At 38.7% G+C, this 22071-nt stretch overlaps 2 protein-coding genes and 1 long non-coding RNA gene across 4 annotated transcripts in view; 2 read left to right on the forward strand and 1 right to left on the reverse strand.

The window, feature by feature from the left end:
- Window positions 1-3551, forward strand: part of GFM1 (G elongation factor mitochondrial 1) — a 45365-nt gene extending 41814 nt beyond the window's left edge. For both annotated transcript variants that reach the window (XM_003358643.4, XM_013982167.2), the window contains 3 exons: window positions 936-1096; window positions 1863-1916; window positions 2066-3551. In XM_003358643.4, the coding sequence (XP_003358691.1) occupies window positions 936-1096; window positions 1863-1916; window positions 2066-2197 (347 nt within the window). In that variant the 3' untranslated portion in view covers window positions 2198-3551. The remainder of the gene's footprint in view (window positions 1-935; window positions 1097-1862; window positions 1917-2065) is intronic.
- RARRES1 (retinoic acid receptor responder 1) overlaps window positions 8362-22071 on the reverse strand; it is a 45246-nt gene continuing 31536 nt past the window's right edge. The window contains exons 3-6 of the mRNA XM_003358645.3: window positions 21205-21388; window positions 17703-17839; window positions 9475-9537; window positions 8362-9396 (exon numbers count right to left, since the gene is read on the reverse strand). Of these exons, the coding sequence (XP_003358693.1) occupies window positions 9250-9396; window positions 9475-9537; window positions 17703-17839; window positions 21205-21388 (531 nt within the window). The 3' untranslated portion in view covers window positions 8362-9249. The remainder of the gene's footprint in view (window positions 9397-9474; window positions 9538-17702; window positions 17840-21204; window positions 21389-22071) is intronic.
- Window positions 9521-19546, forward strand: LOC106505733. The gene is made up of 3 exons (XR_001300415.2): window positions 9521-10550; window positions 11747-11821; window positions 19509-19546. It is a non-coding gene; the product is annotated as an uncharacterized LOC106505733 (long non-coding RNA).

Here is a 22071-nt window from a genome sequence, read left to right on the forward strand (position 1 = left end):
CTCTCAGCATTGTTCCATTTCAGTCATTTGTCACATTAAGAAGTGTTCCTGTAGAGTTCCTATTGTGGCTCAGTGGTAACGAACCCAACAAGTATCAGTGAGGATGTGGATTCAATCCCTGGCCTTGCTCAGTGGGTTAAGGATCCAGTGTGGCTGTGGCTGTGGTGTAGGCCAGCAGCTGCAGCTCTGATTCCACCCCTACGCCTGGGAACTTCCATATGCCACCTGTGCAACCGTAAAAAGGAAAAAAAAAAAGTGTTCTGGCTATGTACTAAGTGGATAAAAATAAGCATGGACATATACATTGGGGTTTAGTGCTTAAATGACTCTTAGCATCTAGGCCAGTGTCTTTATTTTGTAGGTGAAGAAACTCAAGACCTGGATAGATTGTGTTTTTCCAAAAGGCATGTAATTTGTTAGAGGCAGAGCACAAACTAGAAACTTGGTTTTATAATTCTCAATAGGGAATTCAAGCTCTCAGGCATGACTTCATTATTGTCCAAACATAAATAACTGCAAGGGACCAACATGAAAAATTGATTTCCCTTGGTCAGAGACTCAACAGTGTCTTCACTTCTGAAGGATTTCAGGAAGAGAGAATAAGTAACCCTCAACTGCGTAATTTAAATGGTAAAAGACTTGATTGAATGTTATTTTAAGACCCCTTTTATATTATTCTCTGCAGCTTAATGATTTTTAAGGATGAAAATATAGTAATGGACAAACTACTATTAAGGGTATGTCTTAAGAAATTTCCATTTAGAAGAGAGACTACTACTGTTATTAGAAAATGAGTCCAAATAAAATATTTTAACCTTAGCATCTATATGTATACCTTTGGGAAAGCATTCTCTACTTCCCTTTGGTGTATCTGGACAGAAGTGAGTTCCAGTTTGTTTAAAGATTAATAAACTATTTTTTTTTTTTAACCCTAGCCTTGGCAAATGCAACAGTATGTATTCTTGAACCTATCATGTCTGTGGAAGTTATAGCTCCAAATGAATTTCAGGGACCAGTGATTGCAGGAATTAACCGACGCCATGGGGTAATCACAGGACAGGATGGAGTTGAGGACTATTTTACAGTCTATGCAGAGGTAAGTACTATTGTTCACAGACAACCTTGCTTTTATTAACCACAGGAGATCAGTGATAACTTTTGTTTTTGGAAACTGCAGAGCACATTGAATTGGGACTTTTCCCTGGGTATTTGAGTGTTAAATTTGTGGCTTATATGTGTGTGGCAATTTCTATAATTTGCTGTTAGAGCCTCTCTTAAGTGCAAAAGCTAAAAATAAGATTCTTTTCATGTAGACCTTTTTTTTTCTCATTTTCTTAGATGTATAATTACCTTGCGTTCTCTTATAGCTTTATTTGCATAGTTGTTTCATTATGTTCTAATTTATTGGAATAATTTATTCCCTTGCCTCAACCTTACTTAACTTAAATCTCATGGGAGGAAGGATTTATTACATTACCTAAGGCCTCCTAGAAGACTCTACTATCAGCATATCATTGAGGAGTCCAAAGGATGGATGTGTTCACATTTTCACACAAGAAACCCTCTGAGTGCTTGAACTGGAGCCACGTGGAGTAGGGACGAGAGAGAAGGCTGTCAGTGGTGTCTACTCTGTGAAACTGAAAGATTTGGATTCTAGCTGTAATTGTCAAATGAAATTTTCAAATAGGGTTTCTATTTGTAGTAAAATAAAAGTAAGTTTTTCTTTGGCTTTTAATTCTCTTAAACCAGTAGTAGTTAGTAAAAATCTAATATAATGGAGTTAAATGGCTAGGGCTTTTCTGTATTTTTAAATAATATTTTTCAATAAGCAATGCTGAAGTATCAACTGTGTTTGTTTTCAGGTCCCTCTAAACGATATGTTTGGTTATTCCACTGAACTTCGGTCATGCACAGAGGTAAGCAAGTGTTTAAATTTTACTTTAGTACTCTTCAAGAGACCATCCTTCAAAAGAGTCATTTGTATGAAATCTTGTCTTTGTGTGACTTTACTTGAGAGTTGTTTTTAAAGAAAAATCTGTTTGTTTGTTTTTTTTTAAACTCCCAGGGGAAGGGAGAATATACTATGGAGTACTGCAGATATCAGCCGTGTTCACCGGCCACACAAGAAGACCTCGTTAATAAGTATTTGGAAGCTACAGGTCAACTTCCTGTAAAAAAAGGAAAGGCCAAGAACTAACTTTCCTCACTTTGTTGACTAACTTTAATTAAATCTGCAAGGTTTAGATACTTTAATGGATTCTGGTGAATGAATTCAGACTGAAAACAAGTCATTTTAGATTCCTATTATATTCAGAAACTCTTGTGATATAAAAGTTAATTCTATGTATATCTCAACTCTTTTGATTGGTTTTCTACCTCAAATAAAATATGGTTATTACTGAAATATATTTAATATTTATTTAAGGGAGGAAGGGACTTATTTCTGTTATACTTCTAAACTTGGAACATGTGAATTTTTTTTTTTAATCATAAGAATTTTCAGCATACAGAAAAGCTGATAATACAAAGAATAGCCATATACTTTCCATTCGGACTCAGCAATGAACAGTTTTGTTAAGTTTGTCAGAGTAATAATGTTTTGTCCTATTTGCTTTGAGTATTATCCATCTATGTCTCATACATATTTTTTTTGGTAAATTGCTTTGTTGAATATTGAAAGTAAATTGCATATATCATAACACTTCTTAAAAGTATTACTTTTTTGTTTAAGCGTGGATTCCTTTATGACCACCTGGGTGGCCCTAGAGGGTATTATGCTAAGTGAAATAAGAGAAAGACAAATACTGTATGATTTTACTTATAGGTGGAATCTAAAAAATAAAACAAATGAACAACAAAGTGGAAACAGACTCATAGATACAGAGAACAAACAGGTAGGTGGTGGTTAGAGGGGTTGAGTGAAATAAGTGAGGGATGTTAAATTGTATAAACTTCCAGCTACAAAATAAATGAGTCACAGGGGTGAAATGTTAAAAAATTTAAAAAAAAAGTAAATTCCATCTGATCTTAATAAGAGTGTTTTTCACATTCTTCATTGGGATATTAAAATGCTAATTAAACTTCTAGCTATTTAATATAAAGCAGATTGCTTCGATCTCTGGCTTCCATATCTTTGCTTTTAAGAGTATACATGTTACTTTTTTCTTTTCCTTTTTGGCTGACCCATGGCATATGGAGTTCCCAGGCCAAGGATCAAATCTGAACTGGAGCCCTGACCCAGGCCACAGCTGTAGCAACACTGGATCCCGAACCCAGTGGACCAGACTGGGGATTGAACCCATGTTCCTGCCACTGTAGAGACACTGATGGTCCTAATGATGGTGTTGTTGATGGTTATGTTGCATCATAATAGGAACTCCTGAATGTTAACTTTTTTGCAGACCTCTGAGGTGAAAAATGGACCTTTGTAAATACTATTATCTGTCTTCATTTTAATGTTTCTGCACCTTGAAGTAACATAATTTACAGGGTTGCTGGCTAGTCTGTTTCATTCACCTACTAATTGCTAGTTGAATTTGAATCTGTTGGAATTTATCATATACTGTATTCATTTGAGATTGTGAAAGAATTTTAAGCTTTTGTTTCTAGAATATGTTAGACTTTGCCAGGCAGTTCCACCATATTGTTCAGAATTGCTTCATCCAAAAGTCTGATGGAATAGATATAGCCTAGTCCTTTCCCTTAGTAGCTAATAGAAATAAAATAATTTCAATATCTTTGTTTTTCTTGATTTATAGATTTGGGTTTACAACTTAAGTTTCCTAGAAAAAAAGATCTCTTTAAAAAAAAAAAAAAAAAAAAAGATGAGCATCCCCATTGTAGCTCAATGGGCTACGAGCCCAACTAGCATCTTTGAGGATTCGATTTGATCTGAGGCCTTGCTCAGTCGGTTAAGGATCCAGCATTGGCCATGAGCTGCAGTGTAGGTTTCAGATGTGGCTGGGATCCCTCATTGCTGTGGCCAGCAGCCCTAGCTCCAATACAACCCCTAGCCTGGGAACTTCCATATGCCACAGGTGTGGCCCTGAAAAAAAGCAAATAAATAATTAAATTTAAAATGCTCTCAATGCATTTTCTAATTTAGTTTTCACAACCCTATGAAAGTCAGTACTATTATTATGTCCACTCTGTAAGAGAGACAGTAAGAGCACAAAGAAGGTAAATAACTTGTCCAAGACCATATAGCTCATTAACTTTTCATATTGCTAATGCAGTTATGATGCTCATCAAACCAAGCTGATTTTCTCATGAACATGTCTGTTGCTACAATAGCATCAAGCCTGAAAATTGTTGCTTTGGCATTTCATCAGCATCTCATGCTATTCTCAATGACTTTGGATATTGTTCCTGATGAGGAAAATATATTCATAGAATTTAGCACCATTCCTCTGGCTGCTGCCAACAATCTGAAATATTAGAACTAAGATGAATAAATTTGAATATGTTTTTAACTTGTTAAACACTCTGGTTATGAAGATGTGGCAGAAAAGAGTCAAGATACCTAGTACAAAAACCAGCATTTCGTAGGCAACGACACCGGCCAAATTGGTGGAGTAACTGGAATAGAATCCCATAGGGAATGATCCAGGAACAGAACCCACATCTCTTGTTAAGTCATTAGTTTGTATATAGTTGGTAAATATCACATACCAGTCAAAGTCTGTGTAAGGAAAAAATTAATAAGAATATTCATAGTTAAGAGTTTCTTTCATACTACTGTTGTAAAGGATAATTGTTGGCCAATTTAAAGAAAAACACTATTATTTGTTTTGGAGAATGGTAGAGTACTAGGCAGTAATATCACCTTAATTTCCAATCTTGGCAGCACTTTAAAAATTACTTGGAGAGCTTTAAAAAGAAATACCCAGGCCAACCCCTGGGTACTCTGATTATCTGGATCAAGATCAGAAGTTTTCCTGCTTATTCCAATATACAGGCAAGGTTAAAGGCCCTTGCAGTATCGCCTGTACCTCCAAATTGTGAAATGCAGGATTTGTTCAGATGTGTCACATTATTAATATTTTTTGTGTGATATTAGAGATTGGGATAATATTTTTGAAATGTGGATGAGTTAAAATTGATGCCAGTGAAATGAGGCAGCCACCAGGTAAGCAGTAAATTGTGACATGTAGGACTATATCCTTTTGTAGAAAACATCTGTTTGCATTGCTATACTGTAAATTTTTTAATTAGAGCTTTAATGCCTGCTTAAAGTGTCTTCAAATAAATAACACTGTAATGCATCATTGAAATAATGTATTCACAGGCAGTCTACTGTGAACATTTATTCATTTATTCATTCAAATAATTGCCAACCAAGGGGTATGGGGAGGGAGTAGGATGGACTGGGAATCGGGAGTTAATAGAGGCAAACTGTTGCCTTTGGAATGGATAAGCAATGAAATCCTGCTGTATAGCACTGGTAACTGTATCTAGTCCATTTATGATGGACCATACTGGAGGATAATGTGAGAAAAAGAATATATATATATGTATGTGTGACTGGGTCACTTTGCTGTACAGTATAAAATTGACGGAACACTGTAAACCTGCTAAAATGGAAAAAATAAAAATCATTTAAAACAAATTTGAATTTAAAATAACGAAGGGGTAAATATTTACTATAAGTAGGTCTTATGCATGATTTGGAACTCAACTAAAAAAATTATTTGGTATTTATCTTAAAAACATTTTTATTGGAATATTGCTGACTAACAAAATTGTGTTAATTTCAGGCATACAGCAAAGAACACCAGTTATATCTATGTATGTGTGTATATATATATACGTATACATAGATCCATTCCTTTTCAGATTTTTTCCCATATAAGTTATTATACAGTATTGAGTAAATTTCAAATATCAAATTTTATATTGATATATATACACATATAAAATAGATTAGTAACAAGGATCTGCTGTACAGCACAGGGAAATGTACTCAATACTGTATAATAACCGATACGGGAAAAGAATCTGAAAAAGAAAGGGTCTATGTGTACATTTATCTATATATATATCAATATATACACATATATCGATGTAGTGTGTATGTATCAATCTTAACGCCCTAATTTACCCCTCCCCCCATGTATACCTTTTGATAAACATAAGTTTGGTTTCAAAAAAAAAAGTTCCAGGCAGCATGATTGTAGCACTTTGAAAGCTAGGTAAGATCACAGAATAGGACATAGATTTTTCTAAGCTGAGAGAAATCAGTGTAGTAAACTCATATGTCATGAAGGACTATCATTCAAGGGCCAATATACAGACTTCCAGCTGATTTTCAAAAGAACTTGTTTAATTTTTTTTTTTTTTTTCCTTTTGCCATTTCTTGGGCTGCTCCTGTGGCATATGGAGGTTCCCAGGCTAGGGGTTGAGTCAGAGCTGTAGCCGTCAGCCTCACCAGAGCCACAGCTACTCGGGATCCGAGGCTCGTCTGCAACCTACACCACAGCTCACGGCAACGCCGGATCCTTAACCCACTGAGCAAGGCCAGGGATTGAACCCAAAACCTCATGGTTCCTAGTTGGAGTCGTTAACCACTGAGCCACGGCAGGAACTCCCAGAACTTGTTTAATTTCTAACTATTCATAATTCAGGTATGAAACTATGAGTAGAATCGGTTGGAATGCATGCAAAATCCTGGTGTTTTGTATGTCTTAAAATTTCTGAAGATTCTCAAGAGATTAGGAAAATGAATGTGATGCTTTCTATAACTGCCATTGGGCCACCACAATGATTCAGAATTCTTTAGACTCTTAATGAAAAGAGGGCTTAGGGAATTTAGAGGTTTTTGTTTTATGTCAAGGCAGATGAAATTTTCTCTGCTGTTAGTAAAATCGAATATTAGTAAAATCGAGTTGACAATTTTAGAGTTTTGTGCTAGAAATGATGTTCTAATGGTGATATTGAAATTTTTAGTTGGTTTAACTTTTGTGGGGTTTTTATAAATTAGGTGATTTTTTTTTTTGTATGTTGTATGTGTAGAATTCACTTTTACAATCTATTATACTGAAATCTACTAAAGGGCTACCTTAGATTCTTTGCCTGATTATGTTATGGCCACATTTGTGAGCCTAATCTTACTAATTAATAATGCCTTTAGGAGGATGAGAGTGCTTTTTAGAAAAGTGAGACAAAGCTGAAACCTGTTTCTAGCTCTTAATGTGACACTGAAAGATTAAAAATCACAGGACACTGAATATGCTTTTATAATGCTTTTGGCACTTTTTTGGAAGATATTTAGGAAACTTCATTTAGAGGAATCTATCACAGGATTGCTATTTCAGGTAAAGTATTTTCTCCACATTATCACATGTGTGGGAGAGCTGATACTATCTTTGTTCCCAATGCGTCAGAAAACTTAACAATCCTTAAATGATGGGAAGATGAATGCAAAGGGTTTGGGTTCTATTTTTTGGGGGTTTTGTTTATGGCTGCACCTGTGGCATATCAAAGTTCCCAAGCCAGGGATTGAATTCAAGCCACAGTTGCAACCTACACCACACCTGCTGCAATCACTGGCTCCTTTAATCCACTGTCCCAGGCTGGGGATACATGCCTCCACAGGTATCCGAGCCACTGAAGTCAGATTTTTTTTTTTTTTTTTTTTTTTGCTTTTTAGGGCCACACCTGCAACACATGAAAGTTATCAGGCTCAGGGTTGAATTGGAGCTACAGCTGCCGGCCTACACCACAGCCATGTGGATCCGAGGTGCATTTTTGACCTACACCACAGATCACAGCAATGCCAGATCCCCAACCCACTGAGCAAAGCCAGAGACCAAACCTGCATCCTCAGAGATGCTAGTCACATTCGTTTCCACTGCGCCACAGTGGGAACTCCCCAGGGTCAGATTCTTAACCCACTGTGCCACAGCTCCAGAGTTGGGCTTTTAAATAGAATATGAACTATATCTGAAAAGTGACAGTATAATTCATCTTATTTTGTAAGTCTATGTCTTAAATTTTTTTCTGCTTGATATAACTTATTCCATGTTCTCATAGTACAGACTTAAAGGTAACATTTGGTATGTTTCAGGGCTGATGCTTCCTAACCAATTACTGGACACTAACCTGACTAGAGGTTTTAAGACCTGGCTATAAGCATTCCATTAAATGATACTAATTTTGAGAGGCAAATGCGGCTACATTTCCTGGATCAATTCTTCCTGCCTTGGGGAGGTACTCCACCAATCTGATAATGGTACCTACTGCGTTTGCTTTTAGAAATTATTTATGCCAACACTGGATCCAGGTTGTCTTTATAAATGAAAATTATGAAAACTTTATATACTTTCAGTTATATCATTGTTCCATTTAACATGTTTGCAGACATTCGGCTTCATCTGTAAGCACTTTATTTAATTTGAACAATAAAGATCTTTTAATTCTAGTTTAGCACAGATTTTGCCTATATAGACAGATCTCTACAAACACATTTTAATGTATTTATATAGAAACAAACATTTAAAAGTAGACATATCAGGTTAAAAAGAAATACTTGCTTGAAATCATAGAAAAATTGTAAAATTCCTTTTAAACAGGCAATTTTCCCTACAATTTCATTGAAATACATTATTTTTTACATAGTAGGTAGAAGAAATTTAGCAACATACACTATAATATGGCTATAATATGTTCAAAATATTGAGAAATGTGGATTTAGAGATGAGACCAATTTTTTTTTTTTTTTTTTTTTTTTTTTTTAGGGCCACATCCTCAGCATATGGAGGTTCTTAGGCTAGGGATTGAATAAGAGTTGTAGCCACCACCCTACACCATAGCCACAGCAACGTGGGATTGGAGCCATGTCTGCCACCTATACCACAGTTCACAGCAATGCTGGATCCCTAACCCACTGAGCAAGGCCAGGGATCGAACCCACAAAGTCATGGTTACTAGTCGGATTCGTTTCTGCTGTGCCACAATGGGAACTCCTTATGTTTTTTAAATACTTAGTGGTCCAGCTGCAGCACATACTAATTGATTAGGTTTTACATTTTAGGGCTGAAACACTGAGAAATCTGCAGTGTGACTATTTAGCACTGAGCAGAGTTAAAAATTTAAACCAAACTAATTGAAAATTTTTGAGTATTTTTCTATAATCACAGGTTTTCCCAAATTATTAGAATGCCTTTTACCTTGGCAATTTTACTAGAATAATGATTCAGGCTATTTAGTACAGTCATTTGTTCAGAATTTGGTATAGGCAAATCTTTTTTTTCAGAAATTGCTGAGCTCTATCGGTGCCACAGCTGATCCCTCTTCAGTTCCAGAGGCTTCTGGTGTCTGTAGCTCTTGACAGTGGTACTTCACTTTGAGAGGTTTGCCAGGGTACCAGACCAAGTGAATACGACAGGGAATGATTTCCTGGAAATAAGAGTTCTAAAATATTATGATCTGCAAAAACTTCTGGGTAAAACAATTCTATATACCATTTTGTTTTACCTGTGTTGAGAATTCATGGAGTAGTACAGTATAATCAAAATCAATTGCATCGTCATTTGTTTTCTAGAAGAAGAAAAAAGGTAATTAGTATAATAGTTGATGTGGGTTTTATATTAGCTCAGAATCTGGAAGCCTTGTGTTGTACAAATTCTTATTTTGGATGGGTGCCTTGAATCTGCTGCCTCTGATGCTGCGTTCATCTCCTTTGGTGGTATCCTACATCAAGATATGGAGGCCATAGATTCTGTTTTTGCCACCAAGACATGCGGAAATCTAGTAAGTCTATCACTTTTTCTAACATTTATAGGTTTTGATGGAGACTAAGGTTTGTAAGGATAGGGAGAATCTTTACAACCAAAGGAATCTAGATACTGTATATGGACTTTAAGCTGATATGTTATCCCTGATAGGCCAGGCACTAAGACAAAGGGCAGGGCAGGATTTGTAGCAAGCCACCAAGGGCCAGGTTCTGTGCTAGACACGTTATACCTGTTCCCATGGAATTCTCCTATCATGCAAGAATACATATTATGAGGCTGGTTTTACAGGGAAGGTAACTTGAGGTCACGGCCAGTAAGTGACAAATGGGGAATTCAAGCCCAGATCTACTAGCTCCACCACCCACATCCTTCATGCTTTACCACACTGCTTCTAAAACGAACACATTTTAAAGGGGGACAGGCAGTCTTCCTTACTGCTTTTATTCACTTGGTTTCTATAAAAAAATTTTAAGGAACTAAACCAATTCCTTTTTTCTTTTTGACACTGTTTTGGGGAGGAGGTTAGGGGCTGAGGGTGCTTATCCCCTTACTAGTAAAAATGGAAGCAAAGAAATAAAAAATATAATTTGTGTTATAATTTTAATCTACCAGGCTTTCATTGAGACTAAGAACATGGAAAGCAAAATCAAAAGGAGTTGATACTAAGTTTTGTCTTTCTTCGCTTACAGTGAAGAAGATTTTCACAAGCCATGAAATTTCCAGCAGGTGAGAGGGTGCTGGAGGAAGATGATTAAAAAAAAAGAGCCTGGATCAATCAGAAATTGACTGCTTTTCTATGGTGCTTTGCCTCATTGGGTAAGTTTGCCTTATGCCTAGCTCTCTACCCATGAATGGTAAAAGCAAATCTCCAAAACAGGCTACGAAGTCAGAGATTCATGAGAGACAGTTTAGTGTCTCTTATATAAAGGAACCATTTCTGGAGGCTCTATCAGTTGGGCATTGCTGGGTTTAGGGTGGATTTTGTCTTGTTTGACCTCGCTTGGTAACAATCTTGATCTTAGACTATATTGACACAGCTGGCTTGCTGTGTTGTAGAATTGTCTCAGGCTTTTACAACAGACTGCGCTATTTTTCAAGGCCTGTTTATCATGTATTTCTAAATGGTTAAAAAATTGGTCTTATAAAGTATTTTTTCAGGGCAATGCCTCCTCCTGTTTTGGAGTTTGTATTTTTTGTCTTATGGACATATATTGATTTATAATGTGTTAGTTTTTGCTGTACAGAAAAAATAAATGGTAGAAGGTGTCCACACATTATAGTAACCCAAACTTTTTTTTTTTTTTTTTTTTTTTTGGTCTTTTGGAACCACACCCAAGGCATAGGGAGGTTCCCAGGCTAGGGGTCGAATCAGAACTGTAGCTGCTGGCCTACACCTCAGCCACAGCAATGTGGGATCCAAGCCACGTCTGTGACCTACGCCACAGCTCAAAGCAACGCCGGATCCTTAACCCACTGAGCGAGGTCAGGGATTGAACCTATGTCCTCATGGGTATTAGGTTTGTTAACTGCTGAGCCACGATGGGAACTCCCCTTCTACCATTTAATTAAGACCTTCCTTGGAGTTCCCTGGTGGCCTAGTGGTTAAAGATCTGGCATTGTCAGCTGTGGCTCAGGTTCCGTCACTGGCTTGGGAACTTCTACAAGCCACGGGTGTGCAACAGCAAATAATAAGACCTTCTTCAGGAGTTCCCATGGCGGTGAAGTGGTAACAAATTCAACTAGTATCCATGAGGACATGGGTTCGATCTCTGGCCTTGCTCAGTGGCAAGGATCTAGTATTGCTGTGAGCTGTGAGTAGGTCACAGACATGGCTCAGATACCGTGTTGCTGTGGTTGTGGTATAGCCTGGTGGCTACATCTCCAAGTCAACCCTAGCTTGGAACTTCCATGTGCTGTGGGTGCCACCCTAAAAAAAAAAAAAAAAAAGACCTTTTCAATTAAGTTATTGAAACACCTTACACTTCTGTTTTTATAAATTCTTTCTCTTCCAGGAGGAAGCACCCTTACACCATCAAAAAGCAGGGCTTATTAAAGAACTGCAGCCCAGACATTGCCACCCCGGCCTGGTAAAGTATCCAGGGTACACTGCCACACAAGTAAGGCTCTGCCAGGAAGCCATCATTTTCTTTTCTTTTTTTATGACTGCACCCATGGCATATGGAAGTTCCTGGGCCAAGGACTGAATGAATCCAAGCTGCAGCTCAGGCAATGCCGGATCCTTTTAATATTCAGAAATAATCTCCTTGGTTTATGTTCAAATCATCACAAATGTCAAATCCTTGTAGTCCAAATTGATGATTTACTGTCACATTTTCTGGTGACCCAGCACTTTAATCTTTCTAGAGACAGACTGAAAGGTTTACTTACCAGTGGACCCACTTACTGCTACTGTTCCCCACCCCACCCCCCAATAAAAGAGAATGATCCCTAGCAGAACCAGGGTGGTTTTAATGGAGAATAAGTAGGCTTAGGTGATTAATATATGCTAGAAAAAGGAGATTTTTTTTTTTTTTTAGGGTATCGTTGATTTACAAGGTTGTGTTAGTTTCTGGTAAACAGAAAAGTGATTCTGTTTTGTGTGTGTTTGTACATATTCTTTTTCAAGTTGTTCTCCATTATGGAGAACAATTTATAGGATATTTATATAGTTCCTGTGCTATACAATAATAGGATGCTGTTCCAGGGATTAGGGATTAATGTCCATCATTTTATATATAGTAGTTTGTACCTGCTAATCCCAAATTCCTAATTTATCCCTCCCCATCCCCTTTTGCCTTTGGTAGCCATGTTTTCTATGTCTATGAATCTGTTTCCTAAGTAAGTTCATTTATGCCATATATTAGATTCCACATATAAGTGATATCATATGATTTTTGTCTTTCTGACTTCAGTTAGTATGATAATCTCTAGGTCTGTTCATGTTGCTGCAAATGGCATTATTTCTTTCATTTTGTAGATGAGTAATATTCCACTGTATATATGTACCATATCTTTATCCATTCCTCTGTTGATGGACATTTAGGTTGTTTCCATTCTTGGCGATTGTAAATAGTGCTGCAGTGAGCACTGCGGTGTGTTACCTCAAATTAAGGTTTTCTCTGGATATAAGCCCAGGAGTGGGATTGCTGGGACATACGGTAGTTCTATTTTTAGTCTTTTAAGGAATCTCCATCCTGTTCTCCATAGTCGTTGTACCAGTATACATTCCCACCAACAGTGTAGGAGGGTTTTCTTTTCTCTACACCCTCTCTGGCATTTGTCATTTGTAGACATTTTAATTTTGTTGGAGTATAGTTGATGATGATATGTTAGTTTCAGATATACAGTAAAATAAATCAGTTATACATATCTCCATTCCTTTTCAGATTCTTTTCCCATATAGGTTATTACACAGTATTGAATAGATTACCCTGTACTAAACAGTAGGTCCTTGCTATGTCTGTAGACTTTATTGATGGCCATTCTGACTAGTGTGAGGAGGTACCTCATTGTAGTTTTAATTTGCTTTTCTCTAATAATTAGTGATGTTGAGTATCTTTTCATGTGCCTATTAGCTATCTGTATGTCATCTTTGGAAAAATGTCTATTTAGCTCTTCTACCCAGTTTTTGATTTTTTTTTGTTGTTGTTGTTACGGAGCTATATTAGCTGTTCATATCTTTTGGAAATTAATCCTTTGTTGGTTCTAGCATTTGCAAATATTTTCTCCCAGTCTGCCAGGTGTGCTTTCATTTTATTTATGGTTTGCTTTGCTGTGCAAAAGCTTCTAAGTTTGTTTGGGTCCCATTTAAAATTTTTTGCTTTTATTTCGTTGCCTTGGGAGCTAACTGACCTAAAGAACATTGCTACAATTTATGTCAGAGAATGTTTTGCTTTTATGGTGTCATACCTTATTTGAGTCAAAAGTAGATTTCTTAGTAGAATAAATAAGGTTGATGTTTTTTGTAATGAACCATTGGCCAATGGAGGCTTCTAGTTAGAGTGAAGACTTGGGCTGACTGACAGTGACATGCTGCAGGTTAGGTAGTTCTGGTGCTGCCAGTATCTGGTACTGACAAGAGTTGGAACAATACTCAGTTTTACTTTTCTCAATTTATATTAGACTCTATAGAGTCTAAAGGTGTCAGGAAAGTACTTTTTTTTCCTAGGCAGCAAATATCTCCCCTGCCCTTTGGCTTAGCCCTCATGGTCTGGGAACGACATCTGTTCTTCACTTAAGGAGTAGCTTCCAGTAAGATGCATCTAATATATTTGTATTTCAATCCTTTCTTAGCCCACTCTTCTCTCAGGCTATGTTAATTTGGGGCTAGAGTTTATAAGGCTGCACTTCTGTACACAGTTGGATTAAAAGGCGAGTTTAACCCTGAGTATAGACGAGGTAATTCCCACTGAGAAAACTTTTGGGAAAACTGTAATCCCTTTTGTTTCCTGCACTACCTTGGGCCATGGGGCATCTCCAGTCACTCCCTGCTTCTGCGTCTTGGCTTTGTCACCCCCACTGTCCTGCTCCTAGGCTCCAGGGAAAGTACCTAGACTTCCTGATCTTAGTGACTTTTTAAGAATTGTTGCTTTGTTGCTTCTTTTTCTGAAAGATCACAAGAATCTTTAATGGCCACCAAATAGCAGAATTTGAAAATCTATGTGGATATGTGCAGTCTTTTCTTTAAGAGAACTCTAATCTGAAATGCATATCAACCTTAAACCAAATTTCCCAATTGATTTAGTATTTAGATTTATGTTAGTTTCAAGGGCTTCAGTCAGCTTGTTAATCCTCATTTTGTATCCCTACAAGAAGTGATTTGCCTTGGTTGACCCAGCAAGTTAGTTGCATATTTAATTATTATTTATCTAAAACCCAAACCCCATAGGGTGAAAAAAAAATTTTGAAACTCCTACTCAGTGACCATTCGTTTTTTTTTTTCCCCCTCGGTCTTTTTAGGGCCACACCTGTGGCATATGGAGGTGCCCAGGCTAGGGGCTGAATCAGAGCTGTAGCTGCTGGCCTATATCACAGCTCACAGCAATGCCAGATCCTTAACCCATTCATCAAGGCCAGGGATCGCACCTGCATCCTCATGGATGCTAGTCAGATTTGTTTCCGCTGAGTTCTGACAGGAACTCCCCATCAGTAACCATTCTTTCCAGGCATTTTTGTTTTATTAACTCTACAATTACATCTGTCCTCACTTTCCCACTTGCAGGTTAGTTGAGATATTAACAGACAGTTAATATACACCAAAGACTGGCTTAGAATGAGCAGGGAATGGGGCTGCTGTTTCTGAACCAGAGTATGTGCTGGTGGTGACATTGGTGACGCACCATGTACAAATGCCAAAGAATGGAAAACACTGACATTAAGGCTCTATTTTTTTCTCTTTTGTCTCTGTTGCTCTATTCCTATTGAGTTTTCATCTGACCTTTGTTAAAATTAGTACTGTTTTCTTGACACCATTTTCTATACTAACCAAAAAAAAGTTCCCTTAACTTCTCAGGTAAGGTTAAAAAAAACCTTTTGTTGAGGATATGATTGTCTTGATAGATGAGAGAAACTTATCTAGGAAAAGAATTAGTGCTGCATTCTGTATCCAGTCACAGAGTCATTTCTATTAAAAGTACTCTATAAGGAGAAAGAAGTGTGTTCATCTCAATAAGAAAAGAAAAAACTATACTTCAGACATTTGTCTGCTTTACAAGTGGCCTTAGGAAGGCACATCAAGCTCTTACCAGCATTAATAATGTTGACTGGATGCTGAGCAAATCCTTGTACTCAGAAGATACTCACTGATAGCCATCCACCCTGAATCCACTGCTTCCCCCTATCCATGAAAACTATTTTTAGAAATGTGTACTTATGGTTGGCTCGGCTTGCCTCTCTGAGATTAGTTGATATTGTACACTCTGGAAATGCCTCTCTTTCTAAATCACACTTCCTGACGAAAACCCCAGCTCAGCTTCCTTCATGTCCACACTCACGCAGCCGAGAGTGACTGGCCCTCCTCTAAATTCATGACCAGAGACCTTCAGGGGCCTGCACTGCTGTGTGATGCTCAAGGCACTTGTTTCATCCTTGCTTTCAGCTGGTGACTTTGCCTCATTTTTTCACTGAACAGACAGACACAGCCAGAACAGAATTTCCACAAGCTCCTACCATAATGCCTACCCTCCCACCAACATCTGGGCCACACTAGTCTGCCTTCCAGGTGAACTCTCTGTGCCCTTGTCCAAGGTCATCTCCTGTGTAGATCTCACCATCTATCTCCTCAAACATATTAACTCCAAGTCTTCCTTCTCTTTCCTTCAGGTCCTACCCTGCCCTTCTCTAGTGGATATTTTCTTTCTTTTTTTGGCCACGCCTAAGGCATATGGAAGTTCCCAGGCACAGAGATCAAAGCTGTGCCACATCGGTGACCAGAGCCACTGCAGTGACAGTGCTGCATCCCACTGCACCACAAGGGAACTCCATCTACTAGGTTTAACATGCTATTAAATCTCTCAACCTAAAAATAGCACAGCAAACCCTCTTTCGACCATGTGCTTACCCATCATCCTCCATCCCCCAGCCCCTCCCTTCCCTTTACTCCCCTTTAAAGCTAAATTCCTTAAAGGACATAGCATGTCCACTTCCTCTCCCATTCTTTCCTGAATCTCCTCCAATCAGGTTTTTGCCCACGCTGTGCCAGTGAGACAGCTCTTAATAAGCTCTCTGTTGACTTCAAGCTGCCTAAATCAAATGGTTGATTCCTAGTCCTCATCTTCCTTGACTTTCCTGGAAGTGAGTCAGTCCTCATCCTTAAAACACTCTCTTTCTCATATCTCCAACCTCTAAAGTTAAAAGTGTTCCAGGACTCAACCCTTAAATAACTTTTCTCTGTCTACACTCATTCTCTGATCTCATCCATTCTTGTGGCTTTAAGAACCACCTATGTGGTGATGACTCCAGCCCAGACCTCTGCCCTGAACGTCAGACTCTTATGTCCAGATGACTACAAATTCTCTACTTGGTTATAGAATTTCGACTGCCCCAAATCAAGCTAATTTCTACCCAGGTCTGTTCCTCAGCAGTCTTCTCCAATCAGTAATGACAACTAGCCTCCTAGCTAATTAGGCCAAAATCCTAAGACTCATCCTTGACTTTTCTTACTCTCTTATGTATCCATATCCAACCCATCAGCGACTGCTATTGGTCTGACTCCAAAATGTACCCAGAATCCAAACTCTCCTCACCACCCCCACTGCTGCCATCCTGGTCCTTGCCTAGATGACTGCAATACTGTACTGGTCTCCCTGCTTTTACCCATGTCTACGGTCTGTTCTCAACACAGCAGCCAAAGTGATTCTGTTGTAAGTCATTCTCTGCTAACAACCCTCTACTGAGTAAAAGATGAGGTCCTTCTAATGGCCTTCCAGGTTCCCATCTCCTGGCACACTCCCCTTGCTCACTCTCACTGCTAGAGTGAGCACATTATCCTTACTGGTGTTTTTCCAACCCATCAGCCACCTTGCTGCCTCATTTCCCTCTGCCTGAAACCCTTGCTTCTGGAGGTGTGGCTCATCTTTACTTCCTTTAGGCCTCTGTTCCCATGTAACCTCTGCTCAAATTAGAGGGGCCTCACTTTAGGCAATGGAAGTAGTAATCTATCAATACTCTACACTCCCTTTTCCCTCCTTTATTCTTCTCCATAGCTTTCACTACCATTGGATACTTATTTCCTTGTTTATCAGTTTACTGTTTTGTTTTCTCTCATCAGAATTAGTCTCTATAAGGGCAGCTATATTGTTTTTTGTTCACTGCTCAGTCCCTAAAGCAATACCTGCTATTCAGATTTTTATTGAGTGAATGAAATGCAATTAAAAATTGCCACAAAACTAAAAATTCTTAGTTTAGTGTAAGAACGTGCATTGGCTGTATGTGTCTCTTGTGGTAAAAATTAATTTCAGTTTTTCTTACCCACTGTTTCACACTGCTGAGCTGTGACACGTAGTAGTGTAAAAACTGTGTTGTCTTTTCCCACATCACGTAAGAGCTGCCCAGAAAAGCTAAATCCCAGATGGGTCTCAGAGAGGGATCAATGTGTCCATGACTGTCTAAGGGCACAAAAAAGCAATTTGTATTAATGCATTTTTAGGACAAAATTTTAGAAGTTTAATGACATAGGACTGTTTCTACATTATATCTGTTTCTACATTATATGGAGATTTACATGCTTCAACTTGCACTGCTAAGTAAAGCTACTATCAAGGGCTATTTGCTGTACTATATAAATGCAAAGGAAGAGCTATAATGATACTCAAAGTTAATCTAAAAATCTTGTTAGTTAAGAAGCATTTTTTAATTAGATTGAAACTCTGTCACTTCCACATTACCTTCTGGTTTGGCTCTACAGTCAAGGGTGATGATCTCTGCAAAATCCTCTAATGTCTTTGTCCTTCTCTGATCATTGGCATTAAAGCTAATCAAAGCATCAGCAGCATTTCTTTTTTGAACACATGAAGAAATCAAGTGGGTTTTTCCTGGGGCACTGTTTTTGTAACTGCCATCTTTAATTCAGCAAACGTTTATTTTTAAAATCTGCTTAATATCATATACTGCTAAAGGTAGGGATACAGTGGCTAATAAATTACCTTTTGTGATTTTTAAGAACTCAAATTTTAACAGGTTATTAATGTATTAGATAACTGTTCATGGACCATCATTTATGTGATTTGGTGGAGATAGTCTATATTAAAGCCCAAAAGAGTATAATATATGAGGAATACTAATAGCTTATTAGGAAATGAATCCTTCTTGGTAAAGTAATCTTTAGCATAAATTCTGGGAGTTCCTGCTGTGGCACAGTGGGTTAAGCACCTGAGTGCAGTGGCTCAGGTTGCTGCAGAGGCATAGGTTCTATCCCTGGCCTAGTACAGAGGGTTGAAAGGATTCAGCATAGGTTGCAGCTGCAGCTCAGATTCAGTCCCTGGCCTGGGAACTTCCATGTGCCACAAATGTGGCCTTAACAAATAAATAAATGTATAAATTCTGCTCTGCATTGGTAGAACTTGGCTTGGCCAGTTTATAATGGCAGCCATTGATGGGGTGGGTACTGTGAGAGATAAAAAGATGGGCCCTACCCTTCACTTGCTGACTGTAGAAATTCAGCACACACCCTCCTTAAAGGAGGGAGTATCAGAGAGCTGAGGTGGCACAGGGGAGGGGGAGGTTGAGAAAAGCCTCACAGAGATGAGATTGGAGCTGAGCCTTGAATTCCTGTCATGTATATGGGCGGTAGGAGTGAGAGAGAGTGACAGACTTTCTTTATCTTACAGTGCCACTATGACTAACTGGTGAGATCGAAACAAATTAGCACAAAAGAAAAATCAGTTATACAAAACACAGTGACTAATGAGGACAATACGAACTGTAAATGCCAATAGCACTGCTACAGAGTCAGGACGTTAGCTGGTTTTTCATGGTCTCAGTCTTTCCCTTTATATGTAGTGTATTTGGGCTCACCTATAGGAACTTTATGAATTCATTAGAAAAGGTAAAATTTTTACTCAGAACAAAAACCAGACAGCTACTTTTTTAGGGGAAAAACAGTGCAGAGCAAGCATATCCTAAAATGGATAGCTCTTCTCAATTACCAACTGTAGAGAAAACTGCCCAACAGTCCAGTACCTGGGTTGATTAAATACTGAATAAGACCTGCTAAGATTTGAACTGGCTACTCCAACTTAGGTTGTTTTTTCTTTTTTGTTTTCTTTTTTACTGCAGCACATGGAAGTGCCCGGGCTAAGGGTTGAATCAGAGCTGAGGCTGCAGCCTATGCCACAGCAACACAAGATCTGAGCCTCATCTGCAACCTACACTGCAGCTTACGGCAATGCTGGATCCTCAACTCACTGAGCGAAACCAGGGATCAAACCCCACATCTTCACAGAGACAACATTGAGTCTTTAACCTGCTGAGCCCCAATGGGAACCCCTCCAATGTAAGTTTTGATTCACTTTAAAAACCAAACCTTTTCAGTTTTAAATAGATAATTTTATATATACAGGCCATAGATAGCACCGTTAACTGTCTCTGCTGAATTTACAGTGATGAGAGCATTTGTAGATTTTGTTTATGAAAAGGTGCCTTCTATTAAAAAATTCTTTTGAAGCTTCATGGTAGCCACATTAAGTTAGATTGTTATAGAATGAGCCTTGTCAGCATATAGGACTCAACATAACCCAGTTAACCTGCACTATTAAAAAGTGTCCAAAATCTAGTGATCTTTGGGGGTATAGCTCAGTCATGGAGCATCTGACTGGAAAATCTAGTGATCCTGTGGCAAAAATTCAAAGAAAAGGTCTGATACAATTTCTAAAATTAGTGTTTTAAGAAAAATATATAAAACCCTACTTCCCCAGCTAAGGAAGAGACCAGTCCCTAAATAACTGTAAATTTTAAGTCAGTGCCCCATTTATTTCAGGCAGTTAAATAGAAACAAATTCTACTACAATGTAAGATTCTGAATTGTTCCTCATAAAATCCGAGCTATCAAAGAATTATAATGAAAATGAGCCAAGCTCCTGAATTTCAGAAATGCAAGGAGCTCTATCCCACCTCCAGGGTTTGCAGATCACTTAGTCTCCATAATAGATGGGACCCAGATACACTCAGGAAGGAGTCCAGGCCAGCATGGGTCTGTCACAATCTCCGGGCAAATGCGTGAACTTGGGGTGGGGGAGAGCACTGTCATGGACCGATGTCAAGCTTAATACCCAAGTGCAAGTCCAGAGATGACTTTTGTGGTTTTGGAAATTGGATTTGCCAGTAAGTGCCGAGTCTCAGCTGCTGCCCACACACCCTGCTGAGTGCCAGAACAAATGGGCTCTGCTTCACTTCAGCTGAGTCACTTGGGAGGCAGGGCTCATTTCTTATAAGAGACGGCACCACTGCCCATTAGCTCTGGACCTAAAATGAGATCATCTTGACTCCACCGCAGCCTCCCAGCCAGGCCCCAAACAGTGGGGCTCGACTGGCCCTGGTGCAGGAGGCCGTGGTGGGCACAGTGGGGGCTCTGGATGGGGACTCGTCACCTGAAGTTCCCAAAGCTATCACCAGAAACCTCTAGAAACATCTCATCTTCTGGACTCGACCTGAAAACTGCACCCCTATCTGTGGGTCCTGTTGCAAAGACCTCTCTCTACCTCGCCCTTGGGGTCCAGCTTCTGCCCTGCTCCTCATCTGGGATGGGAAGTGGGCAGATTAAAGGGGCACAGATAGTTTTTGGTGGAGTCACTATATCATACTAAAGGAGGAGAGGAAAAGGATCCTTCTGAGTTTTGTCTTAATAACAAGGTATCACATTCCGTAGCTGAATTAAAGTGCAACTTGGGGGATAAATTTTGAAATGATCATTCTTTTTAAGATTTAGTAATGACATGTATTCCTGAATATAGAAATTTCAAGTATTGGTTCATACCAGGTATGCTGACTACATCCAAGGGGGTGTTAAGTTGCTTCATGTGCCTGTAGAGCTGATAATCCTCTTCTTGTCTTTTCTTCCTCTCAAGGAGCTGAGTACAAGTTACATTAACAGCCGGTCTGGGTTTCTCATTCCTGAAAAATACTTGAGCAGAACATTTCCCCAGACGTGCCTTACCTTCCTGAAATAAAGATTCTGGAATTAGAATGGTTCCTTATCACTCCCCAGCCACCCCCGTATACAACACACACAAGACTGGGGAGTTTCTTGTACACGGCAGGAAGGCGTGGCACTGATCGGTGGTGGTCTTTGCTTTGCAGAAAGTGACTTTTGTGCTCACAGCTGAACATAACCATCTTCATTCTATGCTGTCATTTAAGCTCCTTTCTAACTTCCTAAATATCTTTTTTTATATATAAATATATATTTTTTTTCCCACTGTTCAGCATGGGGACCAAGTTACATATACATGTATACATACTTTTTCCTCCCATTGTTATGTTGCATATAAGTATCTAGACATAGTTCTCAAAAGCTCCTGCTTTCTGATGGTGCCCTTATGAAAGAATGCTGGGCCTTTTCCAAAGAAATACCATTGACATCTGTGAGTGCTGCTTAGCTCAAACCTCTAGGATATGAGTTCTTTCTTCTCTCCTGTGCACCAACATAATGCTTAGCTGGTCCTCAAGCTTGCAGACTCGAACCTAAAGGAAGCTGGTTTCCATGAACACAAATGACAGTATCTTCATGCTGCCCAGTGAATTCAGTCCTCTTATTCCAAATCTCTGGATTAAGACTGAAGTTTAAAGAGGAACCTACTCCATGTCTCATAGCTAGTAAGTGGTAAGCCAGGGCCTGAGCTGT

The sequence above is a fragment of the Sus scrofa genome, chromosome 13, assembly GCF_000003025.6.
Source record: "Sus scrofa isolate TJ Tabasco breed Duroc chromosome 13, Sscrofa11.1, whole genome shotgun sequence".
Classification (NCBI taxonomy): domain Eukaryota; kingdom Metazoa; phylum Chordata; class Mammalia; order Artiodactyla; family Suidae; genus Sus; species Sus scrofa.